Source organism: Clarias gariepinus, chromosome 19 (assembly GCF_024256425.1).
Source record: "Clarias gariepinus isolate MV-2021 ecotype Netherlands chromosome 19, CGAR_prim_01v2, whole genome shotgun sequence".
In the NCBI taxonomy this organism is placed as follows: domain Eukaryota; kingdom Metazoa; phylum Chordata; class Actinopteri; order Siluriformes; family Clariidae; genus Clarias; species Clarias gariepinus.
The window spans coordinates 19552258-19579437 of NC_071118.1; the positions used below are offsets into that span (position 1 = coordinate 19552258).

The 27180-nt window shown below is 40.7% G+C and overlaps 1 protein-coding gene across 3 annotated transcripts; it reads left to right on the top strand.

The window, feature by feature from the left end:
* The first annotated feature begins 1557 nt into the window (after nucleotides 1–1557).
* Nucleotides 1558–25850, top strand: aggf1 (angiogenic factor with G patch and FHA domains 1). 3 transcript variants are annotated; one of them, XM_053478606.1, is made up of 15 exons: nucleotides 1558–1987; nucleotides 2268–2681; nucleotides 3517–3616; nucleotides 12005–12168; nucleotides 12868–13005; nucleotides 14212–14424; nucleotides 16343–16877; nucleotides 17820–17922; nucleotides 18014–18065; nucleotides 18405–18506; nucleotides 23645–23810; nucleotides 23957–24036; nucleotides 24123–24247; nucleotides 24957–25056; nucleotides 25303–25849. In XM_053478606.1, the coding sequence occupies exons 2-15, from the start codon at nucleotides 2286–2288 to the stop codon at nucleotides 25486–25488; spliced, it is 2460 nt and encodes an 819-aa protein (XP_053334581.1). In that variant the 5' UTR covers nucleotides 1558–1987; nucleotides 2268–2285; the 3' UTR covers nucleotides 25489–25849. The 3 variants fall into 3 exon arrangements, with proteins under 3 accessions (XP_053334581.1, XP_053334580.1, XP_053334582.1); XM_053478605.1 differs by having other exon boundaries at nucleotides 1558–1891; XM_053478607.1 differs by having other exon boundaries at nucleotides 1558–2681; nucleotides 17823–17922; nucleotides 25303–25850.
* The last annotated feature ends 1330 nt before the right edge of the window (nucleotides 25851–27180 follow it).

Sequence of the window (27180 nt, forward strand, 5' to 3'; positions counted from 1 at the left end):
AGTGGCAGCCCAGCAGCGTCGGGCCTTGAACCATCAACATCCAGGTTCAAGCCCCGACTGACCAGCATTCCAACAAGTTAACCACTGAGCTACCCATGCCCAATAAAATTAAAGGGTATAATAAGACAATAAGACATTAAAGGGTAAATATGCCTATAGTGAGTGATCTTCAAAATGACAATTTGGAACAGAACTTTTGCACAGAGTGTACAGAAGACAACATGAGAAAGCTAGAAAGACAAAAAAAATTAAAGAGTTACTGTGTCGGCCCTCAAGGTAAAATGGGCAAGGGCATTATTGTATTATATTTTGGCCCTTATTTTAATGTCAGGATCTAAATTAATGTGAATAAGTAAGTACTATGAATTTTACAAATATGAATAAAACATTATGACTCTATGAATAGAAAGAAATGAATTGGTCTCTATGTATTTTGATACCATAGAACATTCTGGCAGATAAATTGCATTAGCTACTGTCAGTATATGAAAGCTCTTGCTATTACTGGAACAGATGCCTTCTTTTACTGCAAAGTTTGTACAATCCACAAGCAAACCTGTGCGGTGTGAGCAGTTAAAAAGTAATAGCTGTGTTACTAATAGTAACAAACAAGCGGTTGAGACAATAATATTTCAGTCAATATTTCATGGTAATTGTTAAGTTTAAATCTGAGGAAAGAATCACTTCATGTTTCTGCCACACCTCAATTTGCTTTCCGTTCACATCTACCATGTTTAACAACCTTGACAAAAACACAACACACCCACATGATGGTGCCAGAATGTTCTTTCTACACACACATACACACTTACACGCTCATTTACACGCTTTGGGCAATTTGGGAATGTCAATTAGTGCTCTAAGGGAGGAAACCGGAGTACCCAGAGGAAACCCAACAAACACAAAAGAAAGAGAAAACATTCAAATTTTATTTGTCACATATACAGCCTTACACAGTATAAAATGCAGTGAAATGTAACAACCTCCCTTGACCTAAAAATTAAAAGAAAAATAAAGTATTTTAAATAAAGAATATATTTAAAAATGATAATAATAAAAAGAAAAATAGAGTATGAAAAAAATATTCAAATGAGGAATAGAAAATAGAAAATAAGAATATAAAAAAATGACAGTATAGAAAAAAAATCTGCCTGTAAAATTTACATTGTGTACAAGTAATAATAATAATAATAATAGAATTGAGATGAAACTGAGGTGGAATGTCCAGTCACGAGCGCAGCAGCATAACAGTGTGCAAAGTACAGCATATGCAAATGAGTTAAAAGCAACATGCAAACTCCATGCACACAGACCCGAATCAAACCAGGACTCTGGCAGTGCTCGCCAAGTACAGGGAAGCAAACACGCAAACTCCATGTACACAAACCCCGAGGTGGGAATCGATCCCTAGACCCTGTGAGGCCAGAGTGCTAGGCACTAAACCACGTGCTGCCCCTGGGCTGAAATATGGCTGAGTGCAGGATGCAGCCATGTGCATTAGATGGCAGTATGGCTCACTCAGAGTAGAAGTTGCTGGTAAACCCAAAGAAGAAGAAGCGTCCATTTGTTTAGCTGCAAATGGCGGCATTTAACGATATGGAATATAAATACATAAAGTTTCTTTATTATAGCTCACTTTATCATTAACCAGAATTGTATTTAAGTAAGAATTGTAGGCAGGCGAATCATATGGCGTTTATTACTGGTTTAGAAATGAAGCGAAAAAATGAAACGGCTAGAAGTTAGGCTGAAAACTGATTGTCTAGGGTGGTGTGTGTGTGCGCGCGCGCATGTGTGTGTGTTTTGTAGCTGAGGGCCTTGTGTCAAATTGGTTATGTAGTACATTACATACTGCATAGAGACTATTGAGACAGATAGCACTGCTGAACAGGTAACGTTAACCTCAGCCCAGCTACTATACTGTGTGATTACATTACCGGGAAGATAGTCAATTATCAGATACTATATTCAAGCTATTTTGACCAAGGTGAGATTAATGTGTTTGTAATTATGAAGCAAAAAGGTGACTTCATCTCTTGTACATACTCACCTGCTCTAAAAAAGAGCCCTAAGATGGGCAGGACCTTTTATGTTCATTTAAAAAATTTCTTTATAGTACTACTATTTGAAATAAGCAGTTAGCATGTTATAAAAATGGATGCTGTTAATAAAAAATACATGGCCACGGTGAAGAGGAGAGGTTTTGCTAAGTAATGAGAAAAGAGGAGTGTTCAGAAGCCAACATTTACTCCTCTACTCACTGCTAGGTTCAGAGTGTCTGGAGCATGGAGAGGGAAACAGATATCACTCTGCTGATGGAAGAAAAATCAGTTTCTCCGAAGGAAAAGTGCGAGCCCGAACCAGAGGTTTTCCATGAAGATGAGATTCCGGTCCAGCAGATAAAGGAAATGTCTGAGTTTGAGGGGACAAACCTGAAAGAGGACGATGGATCGAAATCTGAGCAACCAATTTTGCAGGAAACATGTTTGGCGTCTAAGGTCGCACGTCAGCAGATGGAGGGCTGCGGGTTAGAGGTATCTGATCTACAGATAGAGATGAGGAGCCTGCAGCAGGAATTGGTGAAGTGTCAGATTGAACTCAAGAGAGTGCAGAAGCAGCTGGACCAAAGTTTAAGGCTTCAGAGGAGCACAGAGAGCTTCAACCATGATCTAAGACAGCAGGTAATACAAATGCTTCATTGATCCTCAGATACTCTCCTTATAAGTAGGTGTTGTTCTCCAACTATGCCTTACAATATCGGGCAAAAGTCTTACGACACCCGTCCTTTTTTGATATTTTGATTCCAATGAGCCAGACTTTCTTTTATTTTTAAATGTAGGCTTGAGGAATAGTTCTGCCAGGCTTGATTCCCATCTCTGTGTGCATGGAGTTTGCATGTTCTCGCCGTGCTTGCGTTTCCTCTGGGTACTCTGGTTTCCTCCCACAGTCCAAAGATATGCAGTTTAGGCAAATTGGCGTTCCCAAATTGCTCGTTGTGTGTATGCCTCCTGGGATAGGCTCCAGGGCCCCGTGACCCTGAATACAGGATAAAACGGTATAGAAGATGAGTGAGTGAGGAAAAGTTCTCCAGACCTCTTGAATGACTTTTTTGGCTCTCAGTTTCAGAGGAATAAGTAATGATTTTTGTTTGTTAAGCCACATAGTGACCTGTGAATAAATCTTTTAAGCATAAAAGGTATCTACCTTTAGGCATGAACCGGTGAGAAATGGGTGCAGATGATGACATACGATCAGGATGGTGATTAGTATACAGGTGATGCTGAATGCTTAGTGGTTGGAACAGACAAGAAGGGAAATGAGCTTGCTGCTGAGGGTTACATAAACAACCAGTTTTTTAGTTGTATCTCTACGCTTTGTCAAAGCCTAACACAGTAAAACATTTGTTCAATTTCTTAAATTTAATCTACATTATTTAATTTTGTTTAATATAAAAAAATGAGGGGTGTCTTAAGACTTTTGTACAGTACTGTAGTTCTGTGCTTGTATGGAATGCAGGTTGAGGAACTGAGCGCCGAGCTTCATGAGCGGAAAAAAAAGGAGAAGAGTCGAGTGGAAGCTGAGACTCAGACTGAAGACTACACCCAGTATGAGACAGGTGCTGTTACACATATGCACACTGTTCTAACTCAAGGACTAATCTCACACCAGGAATGACATTTTATTCAATTCAATTCAATTTTATTTCTATAGCGCTTTTAGCAATTTTCATTGCCGCAAAGCAGCTTTACACAGTCAAAAGAATTATTTAAGTTTGTATGAAATGTGAATTTGTATAAATCAAAATGGTCAGTTTGTCCCTGGTGAGCAAGCCGAGGGCGACAGTGGCAAGGAAAAACTCCCTGAGATGGTAATAGGAAGAAACCTTGAGAGGAACCAGACTCAACAGGGAACCCATCCTCATTTGGGTGAAACAGAAAGCAGTAAATGATCTGCATTTATACAGTGTGTAGGGTGGGAGGCAGTTCAGCTATAATAGCTGATGTTAATTGATGTTTATATGGAGTCCAGGTAGTTATTGAAGACCCAGGTAGACTTGTAAGAAGTTCCAGTCCTGAACTATCGAACTGTCAAGTCCCCAGAGAAACAGTTGCCAACACCAGTCAAGGCCAGAACCATTTTCTAGGTAGAGAGAACCATCCCCAGACACCAGACGCATCCCAGAGAGACACACGGGGCATCCATGTGACGAGATCTTCAGCCAGAAGCGGGGCACCAGGATGGGTCAGACAGGTCCGGAGGGCAGAGGGAGTCTGGATCACTGGCAGCTCAGGAACGACATGTGTAGCTCGACAGAGAGAGAGAAAGAGTGAAAGGGGGAGACAGGAGGAGAGAGGAAAGAGAAAGGGGGGGGGGAGAAGAAGAGGAGAGATGGCAGTTAGGTATGGTCACACAATGTATAATGTGAATGTATATTAACTGTAGAGTGCAAGCAGAGACTCCAGCAGGACTAACTATGACAGCATAACTAAAAGGGAGAGCCAGAAGAAAACACAAACATGAGGGCTTCCTGACATGTAAAGCAAACAATCACCTCACCGTCAGCAAATGAGAGTGAGGAAGACAGCATCCAAACATACCAGTTTACCATAATACTCTACGTCCATGAGTCCCCCAGATCTGCTCCTTTACCTATGGCAAATCTATTTATAAAAATGCTTGGCTAAATAAATAGGTTTTTAGCCTGGACTTCAACACTGAGACTGTGTCTGAGTCCCGAATACTATTTGGAAGACTATTCCATAATTTTGGGGCTTTGTAAGAAAAAGCTCTGCCCCCAGCGGTATTTTTCATAATACGCGGTACTGACAAGCAGCCTGCATCCTTTGATCGAAGTAGGCGTGGCGGTTCGTAAGACACTAGCAGTTCGCTCAGGTACTGCGGCGCGAGACCATTTAATGCTTTATATGTCAAGAGTAGTATTTTAAAATCAATGCGAAATTTCACAGGGAGCCAGTGCAGTGAAGATAAGATAGGGGTGATGTGCTCATATCTTCTGGTTCTAGTGAGGACTCTCGCTGCTGCATTCTGGACTAGCTGAAGCTTATTTATGCATCTAGCTGAACAACCAGACAGTAAGGCATTACAATAGTCCAACCTAGAGGTGATAAAAGCATGAACTAGTTTTTCTGCATCGTTTAGCGACAATAAATTTCTTATCCTGGCAATATTTCTGAGGTGAAAGAATGCTATCCTGGTAATATTATCAACATGAGCTTCAAATGAAAGGCTGGAATCAATAATCACACCAAGGTCTTTCACTGTTGCATTTGATGGAACAGAAAGGCCATCTAAAGTTACGGTGTGATCTAAAATTTTACTCCTAGCTGTATGCGGTCCTATGACTAGAACTTCTGTCTTATCCGGATTTAGCAGAAGGAAGTTAATTAGCATCCAATTTCTTATGTCCTGCACACATTGCTCAATTTTAGTAAGCTGTTTTTTCTCATCAGGTTTTGCTGAGACATATAACTGTGTATCGTCAGCATAACAATGAAAACTAATACCATGCTTACGGATTATGTTGCCCAGAGGAAGCATGTAAAGGGAAAAAAGCAGTGGACCTAAAACTGAACCCTGCGGATCGCCAAACTCCACTAGAGAACATGCAGAATAATCACCATTTAAGTCTACATACTGATAACGATGGGTCAGATAGGATCTGAGCCAGGAGAGGGCTGTACCCTTAATTCCTACTACATTTTCTAATCTGTGAAGAAGAATAGCCTGATCAACGGTGTCAAAAGCTGCACTGAGGTCGAGTAATACAAGCATAGTTACACAACCCTGATCAGAGGCCAATAGGATGTCATTTACTACTTTAACGAGCGCTGTCTCTGTACTGTGATGAGGCCTAAATCCTGACTGATACAGTTCATGTATGCCATTTCTATGTAGATATGAGCATAGCTGCTCCGCTACTATCTTTTCCAGAATCTTAAAGATAAAGGGGAGGTTTGATATTGGCCTGTAACTGGACAGCTGACAGGGGTCGAGGTCAGGTTTCTTAATTATTGGTTTGATAACTGCTAATTTAAAAGATTTTGGAACATAACCAATGCTGAGTGAAGAATTAATTATTCTCAACAGGGGTTCTGTTATTGCTGGTACTATCTGTTAAAGAAAATGTGTCGGTACAGGATCTAATATACAGGTTGATGAATTTGCAGAAGAGATGAGTGAAATTAGTTCATTCTCTTCAAGGGGAGTAAAGTATGCTAGGTTCTGATTTGACATGGCTAGATTAACATCTGCATCAATTACATTGTTCGGTTTCAAAACCTCAATTTTATGCCTAATATTTACAATTTTATTATTAAAAAAGTTCATGAAGTCCTCACTAATGCATGATGTTGTTGTGGAGATTTCTGCAGTGGTCTTATTTCTGGTTAATTTGGCTACAGCATTAAATAAGAATCTAGGATTATTTTTGTTATTTTCTATAAGAGTGGAGAGATATGTTGATCTAGCTACACTAAGAGCTTTTCTATAGTTCAGGATGCTCTCCTTCCATGCTATTTGAAATACTAGCAATTTAGTTTGACGCCATTTACGTTTTAATTTCCGAGCGGTCTGTTTCAAAGTGCGCGTGTGATCGTTATACCAGGGAGCAAGTTTCTTATCTCTAATAATTTTTCTTTTGACTGGAGCTACATTATCTAAGGTATAGCGAAATGTCGACTCTAAATATTTAGTCGCCTGATCGAGTTCTGTGGGGTCAGACGGTGATCTAATCGAAGTTGGGAACTCTGGGAGATTACTGATAAAACTCTGTTTGGTAGTTGATGTGAATGTACGTTTCATACGGTAGCACGGCGCTGTGCGTACATTATTACTGTGGCACACTTGAATTGAGACAAGATAGTGATCTGAGATAACTTCAGATAGTGGAATTGTGAATAAATTTCTTATACTTAATCCGAATAATATTATTAAATCTAAAGTGTGACCTGCTTTATGAGTGGGTCCTACTACACACTGATTTACTCCTACTGAGTCCAGTATGGACATAAATGCTGTTCTCAGAGGGTCTTCTGGGTTTTCAAAATGAATATTAAAATCTCCAGCAATTAACACCCTGTCTACAGAAACGACTAGGTTTGAGAGGAAATCTGCAAATTCACTAAGAAATTCAGAGTACGGCCCTGGAGGTCTGTAAATGACAATTAAGTTCAAGTTCAAGTTCAAGTAGGCTTTATTGTCATTACAACCATATACAGTTAGTACACAGTGAAACGAAACAACGTTCCTCCAGGACCAAGGTGCTACATGCAACATAAATTTACGACATAAATTAACATAGACACTAAACTAGCTAACCAAGAGGCCTAGTTAACTGGCTAGCAGAGACAGGACAGAGAGACCTAACATAAATTACAACATAAATTAACAATAACTAACTAGCTAAGTAACATTTTTATAGACAACATAAAGTGCACGTGCAAATGTGCAAACAAGAGCAACAACAAAGTGACAATGCGCAACCACGACATAACCGAACATAAAATATGGTGTTGAGGTAGTGGGTAAACATAAACATTCCTTAAAACAGCAGCAAGATTTGAGGAATTAGTGCAAAAATGTAGTCCAGTAATGATCATTGTGCAAAAAGATTGTTAAAAACAGTGAAGCATTTACAGGTTGGTGTGTACGATAATTTGGTGGTGTAGGTCAGTGTGTCTGCACTTGTGTTGATTAGTCAGTCCAGTCTCAATATTTTGAGGTAGTTGAGTTAAGCTGTGTGATAATGTTTGTGTTTGTGTGTGTGTGAGTGTGTTTGTGTTTATCAGTCCAGTCCCTTTTTGTTGAGGAGACGGATGGCTTGTGGAAAAAAGCTGTTGCACAGTCTGGATGTGTGTGCCCGAATGCTTCGGTACCTTTTTCCAGATGGCAGGAGTGTGAAGTGTATGTGAGAGGGGTGTGTCCGATCAGCCACAATGCTGGTGGCTTTGCGGATGCAGCGTGTGGTGTAGATGTCTTCAATAGAGGGGAGAGAGGCCCCGATGATCTTCTCCGCTGTCCTCACTATCCGTTGTAGGGTTTTTCGATCCGATATGGCACAATTCCCAAACCAGACAGTGATGCAGCCGCTCAGGATGCTCTCGATAGTTCCTCTATAGAAGGTGGTCAGGATCGGTGGTGGAAGCTGGGCCTTCCTCAGTCTTCTCAGAAAGAAGAGACGCTGTTGGGCTTTCTTCTGTAGGGAGCTGGTGTTGAGGGACCAGCTGAGGTCCTTCTCTAGGTGGACACCCAGGAATTTGGTGCTTTCGACGATTCCCACAGAGGAGCCGTTGATGCTCAGCGGAGAATGGTCGCCTCGTGTCCTCCTAAAGTCAACAACCATCTCCTTTGTCTTGTCAACATTTAGAGACAGGTTGTTGTCTTTACACCAGTCTGTTAGCCTCTGCACTTCCTCTCTGTACGCTGACTCGTCGTTCTTGCTAATGAGACCCACCACGGTTGTGTCATCAGCGAACTTAATGATGTGGTTCGAACTGTGTGTTGCTACACAGTCGTGAGTCAGCAGTGTGAACAGCAGGGGACTGAGCACACAGCCTTGTGGGGCCCCAGTGCTCAGTGTGGTGGTGCTGGAGGTGCAGTTCCCGATCCGTACTGACTGAGGCCTACCGGTCAGAAAGTCCAGGATCCAGTTGCAGAGGGAGGTGTTCAGGCCCAACAGGTTCAGCTTCCCAATCAGTTGTTGGGGGATGATAGTGTTGAATGCTGAGCTGAAATCTATGTACAGCATTCGAACATATGTGTCCTTCTTGTCAAGGTGTGTGAGGGCAAGATGGAGTGTAGTGGAGATGGCGTCGTCCGTTGAGCGGTTAGGACGGTACGCAAATTGCAGTGGGTCCAGTGAGGAGGGCAGCAGGGTCTTTATGTGTCTCATGACGAGCCGCTCGAAGCACTTCATGATGGTGGGTGTGAGTGCAACGGGACGGTAGTCATTGAGACAGGACACAGTAGACTTCTTGGGCACGGGGACGATGGTGGTGGCCTTGAAGCACGTGGGAACGACGGCGCTGCTCAGAGAGATGTTAAAGATGTCGGTGAGAACATCTGCCAGCTGTTCAGCACATTCTCTGAGCACTCTGCCTGGGATGTTGTCTGGTCCAGCAGCTTTACGTGGGTTGACTCTGCGTAGAGTTTTCCTCACCTCAGCTGTAGTGAGACACAGCACCTGGTCGTTCGGAGGAGGGGTGGTCTTCCTCGCCGCCACGTTGTTCTGCCTGTCAAACCGAGCATAAAAGTTGTTCAGCGCATCTGGGAGGGAGCCGTCACTGTCACAGGCAGGTGATGTCGCCCTGTAGTTTGTGATGGCTTGTAAGCCCTGCCACATGCGCCGTGTGTCACCGCTGTCCCTGAAGTGATTGTGGATTTTCTGGGCGTGTGCGCGCTTTGCCTCTCTGATGGCCCGAGAAAGTTTGGCCCTTGCTGTTCTGAGGGCCACCTTGTCTCCCGCTTTGAAGGCAGAGTCTCTGGTCCTCAGAAGTGCACGCACTTCCGCAGTAATCCACGGTTTCTGGTTGGGTCGTGAGATGATGCTCTTGGAGACAGTGACGTCATCGGTGCACTTGTTGATGTAGCTGGTCACTGATGACGTGTACTCCTCCAAGTCAGTGAAGTCGCCGTAAGTTGCAGCCTCCCTAAACATGTTCCAGTCAGTGCACTCAAAACAGTCCTGAAGAGCAGAGATGGCTCCTGCAGGCCAGGTTCTCACCTGCTTCAGAACCGGTTTTGAGCGCCTGACGAGTGGTCTGTATGCTGGAATTAGCATAACAGAGATGTGGTCTGAGTAGCCGAGGTGGGGGCGGGGGCGGGATCGACTGAGCTGACTTAATATAGTTAAATACACTTATGTTACTATAAAGAATTTTAAATGAATTAAATTTGTGTCCGTGTTTTTGTACAATAGTCAGATTATCATTGTGAATAACTGCGACGCCTCCTCCTCTACCAGTTAGCCGTGGCTGGTGTATGTAGCTGTATCCAGGAGGACTAGCTTCATTTAGAGCTAGATACTCGTCCTGTTTAATCCAAGTTTCTGTTAAACAGAGTATATCAAACTCCTGATCTGTGATAGTTTCATTACCTATAACTGCTTTAGATGCGAGAGATCTAATATTTAACAATCCTAGCTTCAGATCAGAGGTGCCGGCTGCGCACTTAGTCTGATCCAAGTTTGTGGTCTTTATGTTAATTAAATTACTAAAACAGACTTTCTGAGTCTTTCTAAATTTGTTTTTAGCTCGGGGAACAGACACAGTCTCAATATGATGAACCCTGAGTGACGACTCTATGCAGCTAGCAGACGGTTGGTTTAGCCTGTCTGTCTGCTCCCTGGCCTGGGCTCTGGATTGTCACCGATTAACTAGGCCTCATCTGAGACTATGAGCTATACTACAAGAAATGAGAGCAGCACCTTCCCGAGTGGGATGGACGCCGTCCCGCCCTAACAGGCCAGCTTTGCCCTCAAAGGTCTTCCAATTATCAATGAAGCCCACATTGTTTTCGGAGCACCACCTGGACATCCAGCGGTTCAGTGACCATAACCTGCTGTAAGTTATGTCACCACGTCTCATTGGGATGGGACCAGAGCATACTACTCCATCGGACATCGCCTTCGCTAATTTAAACACCTCTATAAAGTTATTCTTACTAACCTCTGACTGACGAAGGCGTATATCGTTAGCTCCAGCATGTACCACTATCTTGGAGAACCTGTGCTGTCCTAGAGCCCTAAGATTACCTGCTATGTCCGGTGCTCTGGCTCCCGGGATACACCTAACCACTGCCGCTGGCGCCCCTAAAGGTCGGGCTAGCCTTAGCATTAGCTTTGGCTGAACGAGTATGCTGCCGAGTCGTCACCCACTCGCCCCGCTGTGAGGGCTCTAATGCCTAAGTCAGGGGCTGGTTATCTCCGCCTGCGGCACCCAGACTGTCCGCTACAGGAATAACACTGCTCTCACACTCTCTAACCCTCTCTAAAGTCTGGATGCACTCCTCTAACGCTGATATCTTCTCCATCAGAGTGCTCACTAACACACACCTATCACAAATAAAATTACCACTAACGACGGAGGAAGAATGTCTAAACATCCTGCACTCCACACACTGAACGAGCTGAATGGTAGACATGATAACGTACCTGAGTCGGAGTTTAGTTGTTTGGAGGTGAATTCCGTTTGTTGTTCTTAGAAGAAGAAACTCGCGCGTTCTCCGAAAAGCGCAGAAAAAGGCGAAGCCAAATAGTATGAGATGTAAAAACTAGTTGCTAGTTTTGCATTTTATGCCTTTTCCTTTACTACTGGAGAGTACAACATGATGTTTGAAGCTTGATGTACAGGTATTAGAGATGAGAGTGTCATAATGGTCAAAACATGCACATTTTATGTGACTTATACATGTCCTTATACAATGCTTGTTTTAGCGCCCATGGTGGTGCCTTGATTATTGGGTCACATGATCGCTCTGTATAGGCTATACCTAAACTAGAAACTTTTGTTAGTTGTTTTAACACATCAAGCAATTAAAATGCTGTGTATGTTGTATTATTCCATGTCTTAAACTCTTAACAGTACTCGGTTGTGTTAGTTTCGGTATGAGATGATGATAAAGAGCGAGCAAAATTTCCCACAGGATCTTTTAGAAGCTCTTTATCAGTTTGGACAGGAGTTATGTTACTGGGGGTTATTTCTACTAATCGTTTTAAGAAGAGGTAAAATAATAGTTATTTTAATCTTGTGTAAATTATTTACATGATGCATATAGGTCATACTAAAAACTAGACGTACTCCAGTTATATTTACATTATCTCACCACCTCATGGTAAACTAATCCAAGCCAAATAAGTATTTTTTTTATTGTTGTTCTTGACTGTGTTAAACTTTTGCAATGATAAAAAGTACAATGTGGAGCTTAAAAATTGAACTTGGTCAATAAACTGATTCTTCGTATAACTGTGTTTATCTTATTTTTTTAGATTACAGTTATTACTATAGTGGATACTATCAGGCTGCTGCAGAATCTACACTTAACACCGATACTGAAATCCAGGAAACCCATGATGCGTATCCTGTTACAACAGAGGTAGAATCAGCCAGTGTACAGCAGGCAGATGAAGTGACCAGTGTGGATGAAACTGAGGTAACAGGAGTGTATGTGCTGTTATAGTGAATGTATACACACTAATGCTTTATAAAAAAGCCTGGTTCTGATTGGCTCCTTTTGATGCTCTCCATGTCCCTCAATTGAACATCATTGTGTCAAGAATTGGTTAAATCATTACATTGGTCAAATTATTACAATTCCCTTAGTTCATATGTTTTGCAGCTAGTATATGTTTTATCATTGCATGCATTTTCATAATTATTTTTTATCTCACACGCATACAAGTGTCCCAGCACTTTTTTTTACTTGAGTGCAATAAATATTTTGGTTGAAAAAAATAAGACTTATTTGAGGAAATTTTTGATCTTAGTTCAAATGATTTCATAATTAAATAATTTAGTAGACATATAAGTCTAGTCATAAGTGTCTTGTAATACTATATTTTTAAAATGGGTTTTGTTTCAATGAAGTAAAATCAGTTACACCGTTTTTTTGACAGTATGTGTACACACTGACAGTTGATTGTGCACTGGTCTGACTGGTATGGTAGAGATGTGTTACATATTGTAAATTAACAATAAAAGTCAGAACAAAGCAGTAGTTTCCACACTTTCTTCTTTAAATAAATACAAAATAATGTGGTTATTATTTCTTTAATAATTGATTAAAACGTACGGACAAGGGTTTTCTTATTTGAAGGTAATTAAACATTTTGTGTGTGTATGTTTATGAAAGGGAGCTGTCGACAGCAGCTCATCTATAGCAGCGATGTTAAAAGCCACAGCAGAAGAGGCAGTCACTCAGACGGGCTTTGTTTTTGACGAAAGCTCAGGAATGTATTACGACCATTCTACTGGCTTCTACTACGACTCGGTATGCTGCTTTTATACAACACTGACAATGCCAAACTGTATATGTTTACTTCTGAATCTACTCTTGTAATATACACTTTACTGTACTGAAATTCTTGTACTTGTTACTTGTGAAATATTTTCACTAATCTGTAATTACAATTAAGACATTCAGACTTATTTAATGGAACCATTCATTTCCTTTGTTATATCAAAAAAGAGTATTTACTTTATTCCCATAAGAAGTGATTTAAAAATATTTCAGCTCTGATTTTACTTTGACATTTTCAGTGGGTCACAAGATTTTATACATCTTCTTAGTGTTTGGTAGCACTGACTTTAAATAAATATGAATGAAATGCTTGGGGTATCAAGCTTCTCACAACATTTATAATCTTTGGCCATTACTTCTCTGGTGTTTGTCAACTTTGTGGGTCCTCTTCTCTGCTTTTCAGGCTATTGTGTTGTAAGATGCTCTTAATGGAGGATGTACACCATGTTGTTTCTTTAATTCCTTCAGATGTTTATTTCACCTTTATTACTTGTGGTCTTAATTTTATTTCTATGGTCTTGGTGAGATTTTACCATGGTATCAAGGAGAGAAAGACACTGTTTATAATAGTACATTCTGTCATACGAACACATGTACTACTCCCAATTATGACAGTTAGACAATCAGAATCTTCTGAAAGCCATTACAGCAGTTTCTAGAATTTTCTAGAATATTCTAGACTGTTTAAAGATTCAGTCAGCTTACAAAAGAATATAAACTTTTAAGCCCCTGAAATTATGACACTGATATAATGTAATAAATTTAAGCTGAAATAAATCTGTTAGTTATTATTGTAAAATTATCTCTGATGTAAGCAAAGTATGGAGAGAGACTGATTGACTCGCTGAAAGAGAAGTATAGCAACATAGATTAGGTGGAGTTATGAAAAACTTAAATATCTTTACTCTTTACTCTTGTTGTATGTAAACATTTTGCTCAACAGTAAAGGACAGAGTCCCCGGAGTCTTCTGCCCTTTATCAGTTAAAGTCTCTGTACACGAATAATGCCAACTTTTTTTAAACATTAACAGCATGTTTCATTTATGATGGGTAGAGGGCTTACTGACCCTTTAATTGATGATAATTAATATCTTTCACACCATAATATATTAAAAAGCATATTATTATGGGTAGGAATTTTCTAATGAACCTAACAGGTGAATTATCTGTTTTCAGAACAGTCAGCTGTACTATGATGCCAACACAGGGATCTACTACTACTATGACCACACCAGTGGAAAGTATCAGTTCCACTCTCGAATTGAGCTGTCCACAGCTCAGTCAGGGCAAACTGCCAGCGATCAGGAGAATGTCAACCCATGGAAGCGTAAGAGGGCCGTAGAGGGACCAGAGAATACAGAGGGCAAAAAGAAATGCAATAAATCCCAGGTAAATGACACTTCCATCTGAGAGAGAACATTTTGCAGCAACAGATCCTCACAAGATCACCAGTCTTGGAAGCTTTGCACTCCACATTTTTTTTTTTTTATACCCACAACACATCCGCTTTAGCTCATTAAGGGCCTAATTATTAGCTGATTAGCTGATCCGGTTATGTCAAAAGTAGGGAAAACTTAAAACTGTGCAGGGCTCTGGGTTTCCGAGCCTGAAGACAAGTACCTCTGTTTTGAAAATCAGTCCCCCTTTTTTATTTCCACTCACAAAAGCCCTTGTTAAAATACGAGAAGCGTTCACGTCAAACCAGGACTTTCAATGCAAATTCTCATAATGATGCTGTAAAACTAATAGACATTTACAGAAGACTACAAGCATGTTACAGTGATGAGACTCTTGGCAGCATTAAAACATTTGTACGGTGTTTGTACAAATGTCTGTAAATGATGAGTTTCTGGGAGGCCAACATTTCAGATGTGAAGCAGGCAGTCCGATCACTGCTCCAGCATACTGAGAAAACCTGCACTGGAGAAACGCTGGGATAAGTGCGTTAGTGTAGCAGAAGATTATATAGAGAGATATACGTAGTTTTCATTATAATCTTATTATGTGTGTATATATAAAATACCTCAATATTTTCACACACTTTCTCTCAGTCATTCATCGACTATGCTGCTTTATCCTATATACAGGGTCACGAGGGCTTGGAGCCTATCCCGGGAGACTTGGCAGGGTGCCAATCTATGGCAGGGCACACAGACACGCACTCACATGCTTATTTACACACTACGGGCAATTTGTGAACGGCAATTAGCCTAATCTGCATGTCTTTTGTCTGTGGGAGGAAACCCACTTGGTATTTTCTAAAACCTTGTATGAACAGATAAAATAAGGTATACAGTAAAACCTTGGATTACAGGTTACTGAATAAAAATGTTTAATAAATTTTAACGTAATAAACTAGCTTGGTTATGCAATACGAGTAGTATGTATACGATCTATCTGCCGAGCGTCACGTGATCACAACTGAACCAATGGCGCTGCAGGATTGTGGGTAATCGTCTCATTGTGCGTGTCACTTGTATAGTCAACATCCGTGCGCGCATGTGCTGTTTTCTATAATATTGTGACCACGTGTGTGCTTGCACAGAAAGCTTTTTTTTTTTCGTTTCCAAGTGTAGTGATTGTTCTTTAGTAACTGTACTTCAACAACCTCCTAATTAGGAAGATTTAAAATGCAGTGCGAGCGATGACTCTGTTACATGACAATGCAATGTCACATTTTTGCAAAATCCTTAAAAAGAGGCAAAAGAAAGTGTCATTAAATAGGTTCTTTGTTAAAGTCATGCAAAAATAAAACGTGACCCCTCTTTCATCTCACTCACATACAGCACGATTCTTTTCAGTGGTAAAGAGCAGGTTAATTTGTTTAATATATACTTTATATTTTATATTTATAATTTTTATATGGGTACTTGGGGATTGCGGAACGGATCATCTGAATTTCCATTACTTCTTATGATTCATTGATATACGAGTGCTTAAAAGCACGTTTTCCGGAACGTATTATGCATGTTATGTATTATTACGTTTTCCTATATTTATTATATTTGTTGTTGCTAAGATATCATTTGCTGCATAAACAAGGAATTTAAAGAAGTCTATTACAGTGGGGCAAAAACGTATTTAGTCAGCTACCAATTGTGCAAGTTCTCCCAATTAAAAAAATGAGAGAGACCTGTAATTTTCGTCATAGGTATTCCTCAACTATGAAAGAAAAAATAAGAAAAAAATTCAGATATCACATTGTAGGATTTTTTAAGAATTTATTTGCTAACCCATAGTTCTGAATCCCAAATCCCAAATCCCCGAATTCTCTGCCCTAATTGGTTTACTGTCTCCTACCTAACAGAACAACACTGGAGTGAAGGAAAAGCCAAAAGCTGTAAAAGATCCGGAGGAGGACAGCTTAGGAAAGAAAGGAAGACGTTCGCGTAGCAGGACACGACTATCTCGTTCGCGTAGCAGGACACGTCTGTCTCGTTCGCGGAGCAGAACACGCAGGTCTCGTTCACGGAGCAGAACACGTGGATCTCGTTCACAGAGCAGGACACGCGGGTCTCGTTCACGGAGCAGGACTCGTTCAGGGAGTAGGACACGCAGGACTCATTCACGTAGCAGGTTGCATAAAAATAACAGAAGACATTCTGAAGACAGGAAAAAGAAGAAAAAAAAGAAAAAGAGTAAAAGGCAGTCACATTCACACAAGGATTGGAGCTCACACTCTGCATATATGGACAATGAAAGTGAGCCAGAAGAAGGAGAGATCTTGCAGTCCAGGACAAAGGAATATCCTTCAACATCATCCTCATCAGCATCTCTGACTTCCCCCCCAGTTACCTCTCCAGTTTCATACAGCCCGGAGAGAGACATGCAACTAATGGAAGGTGAGGTAGATACCAGAGGTGACGCATTTCCTTTTAATTTCTTATTCTAACTGTGGAGATAAGTACGTTTGTTAGCATTAAGTGTAATTACTGTATTTAGATTTTAGACTTGGTGTTACTTGGAACACTGATTCTTGGTCGTGATATATACAGTGGGGCAAAAAAATTATTTAGTCAGCCACCAATTGTGCAAGTTCTCCCACTTAAAAAGATAGGAGAGGCCAGTAATTTCCATCATAGATATACCTCAACTAAGAGAGACAAAATAAGGAAATAAATCTAAAAAATCTATGGTAAAATAAGTATTTGGTCACCTACAAACAAGCAAGATTTCTTTATTTCAAGGATAATTTTTTTCCTCACTGTATTTTACTGTGATTTTCTCACAATAATTTTTCACTGTAATTTTAGTGGTTGTCATGAATATAGCATGTACTTGTCATGAGGATCTGCCCTATTTTGGCATTCAAGGTAAACTAGAGTCTGGCACTTAAAGCAGCACCCGTTAACGTCTGGGGCTAAAGACTGGGAGAGATACAAATAGATATTAAAGGAAAAATAAGAGTGTTGCGTGTTCTTGCCTTTGGTAATACTATAGTATCCTAAAACAGACTAGTGGCAAACCTGACAAGCACTACTGAACGATTTATACTTATTATATATTGGAGGGGTGTTCAAGTAAACCTGTGATGAAATTTCTCATGAATGAAGGGATAAAACCGATTCAGATTTACAGAAGACACAGTATAATGATGAGAGTCTTCGCCCCATTTGATTGGTTTTAAAGATTCCGTCCATCTCTAAACACTGGTCCCGGTTGAGATGCAAAGTCATAAAATGGTGTACATTGTATTGTCCCTTAGACTATTTTACTGTGTTTAACCAAGCACCTATAAACCTTACTTCTCAGTGTCCTTTATAGCTTGTGTGTATGTGTTACAGAAGGATGGCCCCCGTGCGTGAGAGTAACTGTGGTCCGCTCTCCTGTCCTGCAGCCCGGCACTCTTTTTATCCTCACAGCTGACAGCATCGCCACTATCGGCCGGTCAGTAACATGCCAGAAAGTGCCGGCTTTGTGTGGTTTAGCAAATCATTATTTTATATGAATTTATTGTATGATGTTTGTGGATTTGCAGGGAGAAGGATATGGATCATGCCATCAGGATTCCGGAGATGGGAGTCAGTAAGGTATAAACTGTCAATATTAAGAAGCTTAGATATGCTATTTAACTCCTCAATACCTTAGATTTTGAGTTTAAGGTATAAAACTAACAGCCGTTGGATAGTCTAGTTTGTTTTAGCTTAAATGTAGAATGTGAGTTTTGAATATTTATTAAATGTGTTTCACAAATTCTTAATCCATATTTTTAAAATTGGGTTCCACATTGGTACAATTCCATTTAGTAATATTATCCTGTGAATTTTGTACAATGTGTATATGTGTCTGTATGTATACATACATACAGTATATAGCCTTTTTTTATTCATGCAAAGTTGTGATTTGGTTTTGGTTGCGTTTCTGTGTAGAGTCATGCAGAAGTGTATTTTGATCACGAGCAGCAGTGTTACATGTTGGTAGACCTGGGGAGTCAGAATGGCACAGTGCTCAATGGCAACCGAATATTACAGGTATTACACCTCATTAATACTGTCTTATACACTGGATTTGTTTGCTTTTTCTATTTTTATACAGTTTATGTGGTATACATGATGTCTGCTGTTAGCCGCTTCATGGAATATTTGTATGGAAGTGGTCAATAACACAATTTTTATTATATGAGCACCTGGCTTCTGGAGTTCCAACCCGTTTAGAAGAATTTCACTGAGTGTTCTGATATTCTAAGTTCAGCGATAGTGTGTTTTGTGTTTTTCTCACTGTTTTCATCTCCTGCACTGCTACAGCCTGTTTATCTTTTTTTTTTTTTTTCAAGACACAAAATATTTTTAAAAATGCTTTTTACGGGCGCACACACACACGTGGACTGATCATGGGAGACGATATGTTAATACAAATTGAGCCATTGGCTCAATTGTGATCACATGATGCTCGGCAGACAAAGCGCATGAGTACTACTTGTATATCAAGCCCTCACTCATTTATTAAGTTAAAATTTATCTAAAAATTTTGCTCGTCTTGCAAAACACTCACAGACCAAGTTTCTTGCAATTCAGGGTTCCACTGTACCTTATTATGAAACACTACTGATACACTCATCAGCAACTTCATTAGGTACACCACTTCAATTTTTTGTTAAAGCAAATATCTAATCAGCCAATCATATGGCAGCAACTCAATGCATTTAGGTATGTGGACATAGGCAAGACGATCTGTTGAAATTTAAACCAAACATCAGAATGGGGAAGAAAGGTGATTTTGCAGGTGGTATGGTTGTTTTTGCTAGGCAGGTTGGTATGAGTATTTTCTAAACTCATTGATTTACTAAACATGTTGATCCCAGAGGTCAGATGAGAATGGCCAGACAGGTTTGAGCTCAAGGCAAAGGCAAGGTACTTCAAATAACATCTTGTTACAACCAAGGTACGTCAAAGAGCATCTCTGAACGCATAACATTTACATTTAGGCATTTGGCAGACGCTCCTATCCAGAGCGACTTACATTTTTTTAATCTTATTATACATCTGAGCAGTTGAGGGTTAAGGGCCTTGCTCAAGGGCCCAACAGTGGCAACTTGGTGGTTGTGGGGTTTGAACCTGGGATCTTCCGAACCGCAGTCCAATGCCTTAACCACTGAGCTACCCCTGGCCCTAACCATAACATGGTCAACCTAGAAGCAGATTGGCTACACCAGTAGAAAACCACATATAGTACAACTTCTGTGAGCTAAGAGCAAGAAGCTGAGACTATGATTTGCATGGGCTCATCAACCTTGGGCAATTGAAGATTGGAAAAACTTTGTCTAGTCTGAGTCTCAATTTCTGCTGTAAAATTCTGAGGGTAGTGTCAGAACATCATGAAGGCCTGGATCCAATGCTCATGACCATAGGTGAGGGTTGGAACAAAGATCGACCAGTAGATTGAAAGCTTTGCCTTTTGGCTCAACTCTCTTTTTGTCACAACAGTGCGGTAAAGTGACTACAATACTGCCCCCGCTGCTCCGATTCTCCAGCCAACCTCACGTTCCAATGTTCCATCACACTTCATTTGGGGTAACATCTCGCGCCTTACCTGGAGTAGAAAATCCATCGGTTTCCTGCTGAGAACCATGGCCACAGATTTCGAGGTGCTGATCCTCATCCCTGCCGTTTCACAATCAGCTGCAAACCGATCCAGCAAGCACTGCAGGTCACAGACTGATGATGACATTAGGACCACATCATCTGTAAAAAGCAGCGCCTTGATATCCTGTCCATAAAAATCACAAAGAGAATTGGTGACAGGGCTCAGCCCTGGCGGAGGCCAACACCCACTGGAAACGAGTCTAACTTACTTTGGGCATAAAGGGATGGGATGGTCCTGAGAAGTGACCTCCTTACCCCATACTCCCACAGTACCTCTCACAGAAAATCCAGAGGGACCCGATCATATGCCTTTTCCAAATCTACAAAACACATGTAGACTGGATGGGCATATTTCCAAGACCCCTCCAGCATCCCCCTTTTTGAAAAGGGGAACCATCACCCCAGTCTACCACTCCTTAGGGACTGTTCCGGACTTCCACGCAATGTTGAAGAGGTGTGTCAACCAAGACAGTCCCTTAACATCCAGAGCCTTCAGCATTTCCGGACGGATCTAGTCAATTCCCGGGGCTTTGTGTCTGCAACAGAGGGTGAATTAGTCGGGTTCAGGAGTTCCTCAAAGTGCTCTTTCTACTGTCCGATTACCTCCTCAGTCGAGGTCAGCAGTGTCCCATCCTTGCTGTACACAGCTTGGGTGGTTTTCCGTTTCCCCCTCCTGAGGTGCCGGATGGTTTTCCAGAAGCACCTTGGTGCCACCCGAAAGTCAGGAGTATATGGATCCAGCCCCAAACTGATAACGTTCCACCTCCAGCACAAGCTCCGGCTCCTTCCCCCACAGAAAAGTGACCACGTCCCCAGAGCCAGCTTCTGCCGCCTGGGTCTGGTCCGTCTAGGCCCTCGGCCTTCACTGCTACCCAAATAACAGCACACCCAACCCCATCGGTGGGTCCACGAGACGGGGGGGAAAACAGGGGTCCACGTTGCTCTTTTGGGCTGTGCCCTCTGTCCAGGCCTGGCTCCAGACATGAGCCCCTGACTTCCTCCAGGCAGGGTCACTTTACTCCCTCCTCTTTTTTTCATGGGGTTATGATGTAATAGTGTGGGGGATATTTTCTTGGCGACCATACCTAACTGTGCTTGGCACACTGAGATGGTAATGGGAACCAGACTCAACAGGGAACCCAACCTCATTTGGGTGAAACAGAAAGCAGGAATTGATCTGCATTTATACTGTGTGTTAGGTGGCAGGCAGTTCAGCTATAACAGTTGATGTTAATTGATGTTAATATGGAGTCCAGGTAGTTATTGGAGACTCAGGTAGACTTTTAGGAAATTCCAGTCTTGAACTATCTAGCAACTGCAGCCAAGTCAAATTCTCTGAGAAACAGCTGTCAATACCAGTCGTGGCCAGTACCGTCTTCATGGTAGAGTAAAACCATTCCCAGACACATCACAAAGAGACATACGGGGAGATCTTAAACCAGAAGCGGGGCACCAGAATGGGTCACACAGGTCCGGGGGGCAGAGGGAGTCTGGATCATTGGCAGCTTAGGAACGACGTGTAGCTCGACAGAGAGAGGGAGAAGAGAGAACAGAAGAGGGGAGAGCAGCAGAGAAGAGATAACAGTTAGGTATGGTCGCAGTCACATAATGTATAATGTGAATGTACATTAAGTGTAGAGTGCAAGCAGAGACTCCGGCAGGACTAAATATAACAGCATAACTAAAAGGGGAGAGCAAGAAGGAAACACAGACATGAGGGCACCGTCAACAAACCTGAGTGATCAATGGGAGTGGGGAAGACAGCATCTAAACATACCAGTTCACCATAATACTCTACATCCATGAGTCCCCCAGATCTGCCCCTTTACCCAAGACAAATCTCCTAATTAAAATGCTTGATTAAATAAATAGGTTTTTAGCCTGGACTTAAACACTAAGACTATTCCATAATTTCGGGGCTTTGTACGAAAAAGCTCTGCCTCCAGCTGTAGTGTTCATAACACGGGGTACTGACAAGCAGCCTGCATCCTTTGATCGAAGTAGGCGTGGCAGATCATAAGACACTAGCAGTGGAATTGTGAATAAATTTCTTATGCTTAATCCGAAAGATATTATTAAATCTAAAGTGTGACCTGCTTTATGAGTGGGACCTATTACACACTGATTTACTCCTACTCCAGTATGGACATAAATGCTCTACGCAGAGGGTCTTCTGGATTCTCAAAATGAATATTAAAATCTCCAGCAATTAACGCTTTGTCTACAGAAACAACTAGGTTAGAGAGGAAATCTGCAAATTCACAAAGAAATTCAGAGTACGGCCCTGGAGGTCTGTAAATGATGATTAGCAGGATCGACTGAGCTGACTTTATATTTGTAGCTACACTTGTTACGTTACTAGAGAGAACTTTAAATGAATTTAATTTGTGTCCGTGTTTTTGTACGATAGTCAAATTATCATTGTAAATAATTGCGACGCCTCCTCCTCTACCAGTTAGCCGTGGCTGGTGTATGTAGCTGTATTCTGGAGGACTAGCTTCATTTAGAGCTACATACTCGTCCTGTTTAATTCAGGTTTCAGTTAAACAGAGTATATAAAAGTCCTGATCCATGATAATTTCATTAACAAGAACTGCTTTTGATGCAAGAGATCTAATATTTAACAGTCCTAGCTTCAGATCAGAGGTGCTGGCTGCACATTTAATGTGATCCGAGTTTGTGGTATCTATGTTAATTAAATTATTAAAACAGACTTTCTGAGTCTTTCTACATTTTTTGCTTAGCTCGGGAAAACAGACACAGTCTCAATATAACGCCTCTATACAGCTAGCAGACGTTTGGTTTAGCCTGTCTTTCTGCTCCCTGGCCTGGGCTCTGGATTGTCACCGATTAACTAGGCCTTTTCTGAGACTATGAGCTATACTATAGGAAATAAGAGCAGCACCTTCCCGAATGGGATGAACACCGTCCCGCCCTAACAGGCCAGCTTTACCCTCAAAGGTCTTTCAATTATCCATGAAGCCCACATTATTTTCGGAGCACCACCTGGACATCCAACGGTTCAGCGACCATAACCTGCTGTAAGCTGTCACCACGTCTCATTGGGATGGGACCAGAGCATATATCATATAGCATATATTAATCCAATTAAGCACCTTTGGTATGTGGTGGAAGGCTTGGTTGGCATCATCGATGTGCATTTACATGTTCTTTACTGTACAGATATTAATTTTACAGATCATGGCTAAATGATCATTTAAGCAGACAACTGGTGCACTCTATATAAAGCATGACTGTTGTTGATGTAAGACGTGTGCTGTAGTTGAATCCTTTTTTGATAAAGAAATGATCAATCAAATGACGATGTAAGAAAATACTTTTAAAATAATTGGAATTCTTGTTAAATAAACAGTAGCTGTAGTGTTGCAGTTATCATACTTATCAAACTAGAGACACAATCGATTTTCATTCGGTTTCATTTGAACAGATATTCTGACCAATTATTGGTCTTTTATCATTTGGGAACATTAATATAACTGGCTTTGTGTGTATGTGTCTGTCTGCAGCCTAAAGTGCGCTGTGACCCTTGCCCTTTAACACATGGTGATGAAGTGAAGCTGGGTGAGACGGTTTTGTCTTTTCACATCCACATGGGATCGGAAACATGCGATGCCTGCGAACCTGGACAGGTGCTAGCTCACCTAAGCCATCGCCGCTCAGAAGAAAATATGGGTATACGTGATTATATATGAGTACATACTTTAAGGAATTACATGGTGTTGCTTAAAGCACATTATTTAGAATAACAATTATAATGAATTCAAAATATGAAATGAAAAATGTTAATGTTTATCTGATGTGTGCATGTTTTTGTTTAGCTGTTGTACTGAGTAAAGAGGACAAAGAGGTGCAGAGACAAAGACAGCTCAAACAGATTAAACTTAAATATGGCCTTAAAGTAAGTTTGGGTGTGCATATGTGTCTTATGAACATTTTCAAATCTCATGAAAATTTGACATTATAAAAATGTGTGTATGTGTCTAGAACAGTGCATACGAAGGTGGCTGTGTTTCCAGCAATAAGTATAAGGACCGAGCAGAGAACCGGAGACAGGTGGTGGGAAGCGAGGGAACTTTCTACAGAGACGATGCGCCGGCATCTGTTCATGTGTACGTCACTTCAATGCCTCCATACACTTGTGTTAACCTAGGTCACTGCTATAAACCATATGTCAAAAGTTAAAAAAGAACAGTATAAAAGCTGAGACTGTACATGGAAAAATACTAGCTGAAGTATTTTACTAGAAAGTTACAACAGTTCTATAACAAGCCAGAGCTAATGTATTTGCTGTACCTGACACTCGGTATAAGGTTTCACTTTTTCACATCAAAATACTTACGCATCATGAAGAATTAAAGCCGAAACTGCTTTCTTTGTAGCCTACAATGTAGATTAATGCTGTGATTTAGAATGCACAAAAAGCAACACGTACCCAGACGTCATATTTGTTACATTAATGAAGGTATAACGTACTATACTAAAGGTATAATGGCTTGTCCTTTGAATGTCATCATAGCTATAACTGCTATACTTGCGCACACTCATACAGTATGAACCTTGATGCACTTGGTTTATGCTCTTACCCACTTTAGAGCTCTCTTATTTTATTTTTTTAAATACATTGATGAGTTACCTGAAGGATGAATTAAACGGTCAGTAAAAACAATGTTATAGTGTAATTACACTATGATAATACAGTACATTGCAACATTTATACATCATAGTTAGTTTGTAGTTCTTTCATTACAGCTGTTCCAGATGATTGACATCTTTTTGTAATCATTACTGAAATCTGTGTGTGTGTGCGCGCGCGTACAGGGAGATCAGTGACAGGAACAAGGGCCGTCAGATGTTGGAGCGAATGGGATGGAAGAGCGGAGAGGGACTAGGCAAAGATGGAGGAGGCATTACCGAACCTGTAAATACACACACACACACACACACGGAGCTAGTCAATAAGGAATGGTTGTTTTGCAAACTATACACCAGTGGGTGTGTCTGAATAAAAGGAATACATGTTTATAGAAATGTAACAGATTAATGTACTATAAAACCCCAACTAAACAAGCAGTGGGTATAGAATCAGCAAAAAGATCCTGTTGAAATATTTACACATGAAATCTTTTTCAACACATCACCCATTTCTCTTTCATATTCTGCTTAGGTGGGGGTGCAGGTTCGGACACCTCAGTCCGGGCTGGGCTGTGGAGCAATTTTTTCAGTGGATGAGGTTCCTGCTGACCAGAGTAGAAGACAAAAGAATTGGGAGCACGCAAGGGGGCGTTTTCAAAATGCAGACCTCAGTCATAACAGGCTTGAGTCTGAAGAAAGCCTACTGAGCGACCCTTGAGCCTAGGTTTAAAGGAGTCATGGTGATTCTTTTTGAATGCACAGCTCCAGAAACAAAACTGATTCGAAGAACTGAACTAATGAGAGAGGAATACACAATAAATTTTACATCGAAGTAATTCTCTACAGTTTCTATCTGGTGCCTGTATAGTTCTGTTAATGAATGTGCAACACTACATTCTGCTCTGTACATTTCAAAGATGCAGAATGTGGCCCGATGTATAATAACAATAAAGTGTAAAATAATGTTTTATGTAATTCTGTAATAATTGTCAAAGTCCGGCCAAAGTCCTTTTAAGAATTTCTTAATATTAAGAAAAAGAAACAAAAACTGTTACACGTGGAAAAACATATATATATATATATATATATATATATATATATATATATGGAAATTATTGTACTGTATATGAAGGATCAGTGATATAAAGATTATCTGAAATTCTTTATTGGGATTAATAAGCTTTATTGTATTTGAAAGTTATATGAAAATGAAAGAAAGAATTTACATTTTTTATGGACAGTTATTTTTCCATAAAATTATACTGTATATTTTTAAATGTTAAAATCCCACTGTGAAGCAAGGTGCGTAACTTGTGTGACCGGAAGAGAAACTTGACTATCTTCTGTCTTGCCCACTGTGTATTGAATATAAGATTGTCCAGAGATATATAAGAATGTTCAGAGATGTTCAGACATCCTCTAAAGCCTGAACAAGCTGTTTACTACCTAATATACAGTATTTCCACATTTATCTTTAATGGCTGGAGTGTTTGTAAACCTATTGTTTGCGAAGATGTGAATATTATCATAATGTAATTTAATGATTTTTTTTAATTATTTGGCTTATTTTTATTATAGTTTAACAACCAAAGTTTAGTAGACTTCATGACCTGATGTTTCAGTTACATTTTCAGCATTGTGCACATGGTAGGGAATCCCTAAAGAAAGGATAATGCTACAGCATAGCTCATATCATCTGTACGCAGCTTTAAATCTAAAGTGTGGTCTAAACATATATGGTGTTTATTTATTTATATCTATCGAATCTTGATGAATAGCTTATTCAAGTTCAAATCTTTATTAATGTACATTGTATAATTTAAAAAATACAGGCCTTAGAAGTGGTGGCCACGGTGGTGTAGTGGTTAGCACTGTCGCCTTGCATTTCCAGGGTCCGAGTTCAATTCCTGGCCAGACTCGATTCCTGGCTCCGTGTGCATGTTCTTCCCGTGCTTGGTGGGTTTCCCTCCAGGTACTCTGGTTTACTCTCACAGTCCAAAGGTTAGGCTAATTGGTGTTCCCAAAGTGTGTGTCCTGTGATGGATTGGCACCCTGTCCATGGTGTACCCTGCCTTGTGCCCTCAGCATCCTGGGTTAGGCTCCAGATCCCTGCGACTCTGGATACAAGATAAAGCAGTATAGAAGATTGAGTAACGAATTCTCATAGAACCATGGTAACTTATAATGTTGCTCAAAATAATGTATGCATGCTTCTGATTAGTCAGCATATGGTGTCCTTGGAAACACCCCCCCCCCCCCCCCCCCTTTCATGTCTGTTGTAGTACTTGTGTCAGATACATAATGTCCTTAAATAGGTGCTTAAATAGATTTAGGTCAGAGGAACATGTGAGCTAGTCAGAGGCATCAATATAACCATTCATATGAGGCTGGGCATTGTCCTGCACCAGAA